Genomic DNA, 2,522 nt, shown 5'->3' on the forward strand with positions numbered 1-2,522 from the left:
CACTTTCACATTCTGAGATGAACTACATGTTTACAAAACCATTAAAAGTATAGGTTACAGGATAAGCACAATAATTCCCTAACAGGCTAGATTTTCCAGTCTTTGCAGTGTACCGAGCAACCTCCATCAGGTTCAGTGTCATCCATGAGGATGTGCAGGTGTAGGCAGCTTCTGACTTGTAGACATAGGCAACATGGCAACAGCATTGTGTGGAAAGTGAAGGGTAAGGCAACTCAGAGATGTGCCTGCACATGGAATGCCATGTGCTGCAGCATCTTCCTTCCGCAGGAGCAGGAAAGCAGCTTCAGGGTTGCCAGTGACAAATGCAACAATTATGCAGTGTTCACGTGGCTGCCATTGGGTGTGAGCCCCCCAGCACAGCTGTGTGCAGGGAACTCCTCTCAGTGGCTGGAGAGCAGCACCCAGAGGCGAAACCGCAGCTGACCATAAGCTTGCATCGCCTCTCTGTGGGCCGCCGGATCTCGGGCCAGGTGCTCAAAGAGGTTGAGCGGCTCAACCCTTCGCACTGCCAGTGGCAAGCTGATCTCTGCAGGAAGCCTCTTGTTGCCTAGCACAAAGTGCTCCAGGCGTTTTGACTGCAGGCAGCGGCGCAGGTATGCCATGATGTCCCACAGCCGCCGCGCAAATGCCCTCCTGCGCCACCGGGACAGCGGTACGGTGGTCAGCACGTGCATGACCACCGTCTTCCAGATGGAGCTGGAGAAACCTGTGCCCCTCAGGATGCAGGTGAATACCTGCAGGCATTTCAGGTGCAGGCTCTCACAGGGCACCTGCCCAGCGATGTGCCGGAAGAATTTCGCCTCCGCCACAGCATACGTCTCTGGCCATGCTGTGCTTGCCATGAAGTTGGCCTCGATGGACTGGCTGCTCACAAAGATGCTGGAGCCGCCTTTCTGGGCCTCTGTGGGCTGGCTGACCACAAAGATATCAGAGTCCCCTTGGCGCACCCCAAAGAGCATCTCCACCGCCAGCCTCCTCCTGCCTTTGCTCAGCTGGAATCGGCAGGAACGGCTGCAGGGCTGAAACGCCAAGTGCCATGAGTCTGACTCAGGCACATGCCGCCACGAGCATCTCACCGACTGGTAGAACCACTGGGAGGTTTTCTCCACGTCCAGGTAGGAGCCGGTGCAGAGTGTCTCTAGGAGAGACTCCTTCCGCTTCCGCCCCAGCTTCTTCTTCGGGTGGTGCAGGAAGCACAGCGGCTTCTGGCCCAGCTGCTCCCTCTTGCACGTGCACACCAGCTCCACACGGACACTGAAGGTCCTTGCAGCCGTCTGCCCTGCACTGTTCGGCTCTAGGTGGAAGGCGTGCCCTGGCGGGGGATTCAGGGGGACCAGCACGCGGTACACCCCGTCCCAGTCACGGGGACTCCAGCCCTCAAAGGCACTGCCCACCCCGATGGCTTCTTGAGGCACTGGGTAGAAACTATTGCTCACTCTGTCCACAAAGACGTGCGTGAAGCTCTCCATCAGCTCAGCTGTCAGTGAGCAACCTCCCTCCAGTTCCTCCACAGGCCACTGTATGTAATCCACTAAAAGGATGCCTTGGTTATTCCCAGCATCTCGGGTGTCTTCTCTGTCTTCTGTTCCACCACTGCCATTTTCTTCTTCGCCACCAACACTGCCTTCTTTTTCTCTGGCAGCCACGTTACCTTGTTCGTCTTCTTTTCTATCTTCATTCTTGCTTGCCTCCACATTTACACCACCCTGTTCTTCATCCTTGTTTCTATCATTGTCATCTACTTTTATCATTTCCTTTTCTTCCTCAGCTGCAGCAAAACCTCTATGGACTACTTCATTCCTGCAATCACTGCTATCTTCCTGCCCAGTCCAATCACTGCTTCTCTGTTCACTGGCTTCACTGCTTTCCTGCACCTTCATACCTGGATACACTTCCTTTCCATCTACAATGTCCTCACCATCATTTACATCACCATTTTGTCCTGCCTTCATATGCGCACTACAGGTTTTCTCATCATTCCCATCTCCTTCTTCCTTTGCAGCGTCCTTGTCTTCCTCCACCTGCACATCCTTGCTTTCTCCTTCACTAGTTTCATCTAGGCCTTCCGTATTTCCAGCAACCATGCCAGGATCTTCTACGCTCCCTTCAGCAGTGTGGTCTCTGGGCACATTGCCATCACTCCAGCCTTCGTCTTTCTTTAAGTCATAGCCATTGTGACTCTCAGCATCACTGTCTTCCTCCACCTTCACATCATTATTGCCTTCAATGGCATCATTGTCATCTCCTTCACTTGCAGATACAGGACTGCCTTCTCTGTCATTTCCACTGTTGATGTCATCAGCCTCCACAGTCACATCCGTGTCTTCTCCGCCTTCCTTTGAGTAAAAACTGTCTTCTACCTGTTGTTTTCCTCTCTCATCTCCAATGGTCTTGAGGGAGTTCAGGTCCTTGCCGCTGCTGCTGGCTCCACGGCTCCTTGTCCTGCGGCTAAACCACAGGCCCAAGAGGAGCACGAATCCAGCAAGAACCCAGACTGGCCA

At 53.7% G+C, this 2,522-nt stretch overlaps 1 protein-coding gene across 1 annotated transcript; it reads right to left on the reverse strand.

The window, feature by feature from the left end:
- Window positions 1-401: 401 nt before the first annotated feature.
- Window positions 402-1,973, reverse strand: LOC120751369 (inositol 1,4,5-trisphosphate receptor-interacting protein-like 1). The gene has a single exon (XM_040060994.1). The coding sequence runs from the start codon at window positions 1,971-1,973 to the stop codon at window positions 402-404; it is 1,572 nt and encodes a 523-aa protein (XP_039916928.1).
- Between the last annotated feature and the right edge of the window lie 549 nt (window positions 1,974-2,522).

This window comes from Hirundo rustica, chromosome 4 (genome assembly GCF_015227805.2).
Source record: "Hirundo rustica isolate bHirRus1 chromosome 4, bHirRus1.pri.v3, whole genome shotgun sequence".
Classification (NCBI taxonomy): domain Eukaryota; kingdom Metazoa; phylum Chordata; class Aves; order Passeriformes; family Hirundinidae; genus Hirundo; species Hirundo rustica.

Excerpts from the sequence above, each read along its gene's own strand:
- LOC120751369 (XM_040060994.1), bottom strand. The coding sequence starts at position 1,973 with ATGAAGGCAGGACAAAATGGTGATGTAAATGATGGTGAGGACATTGTA.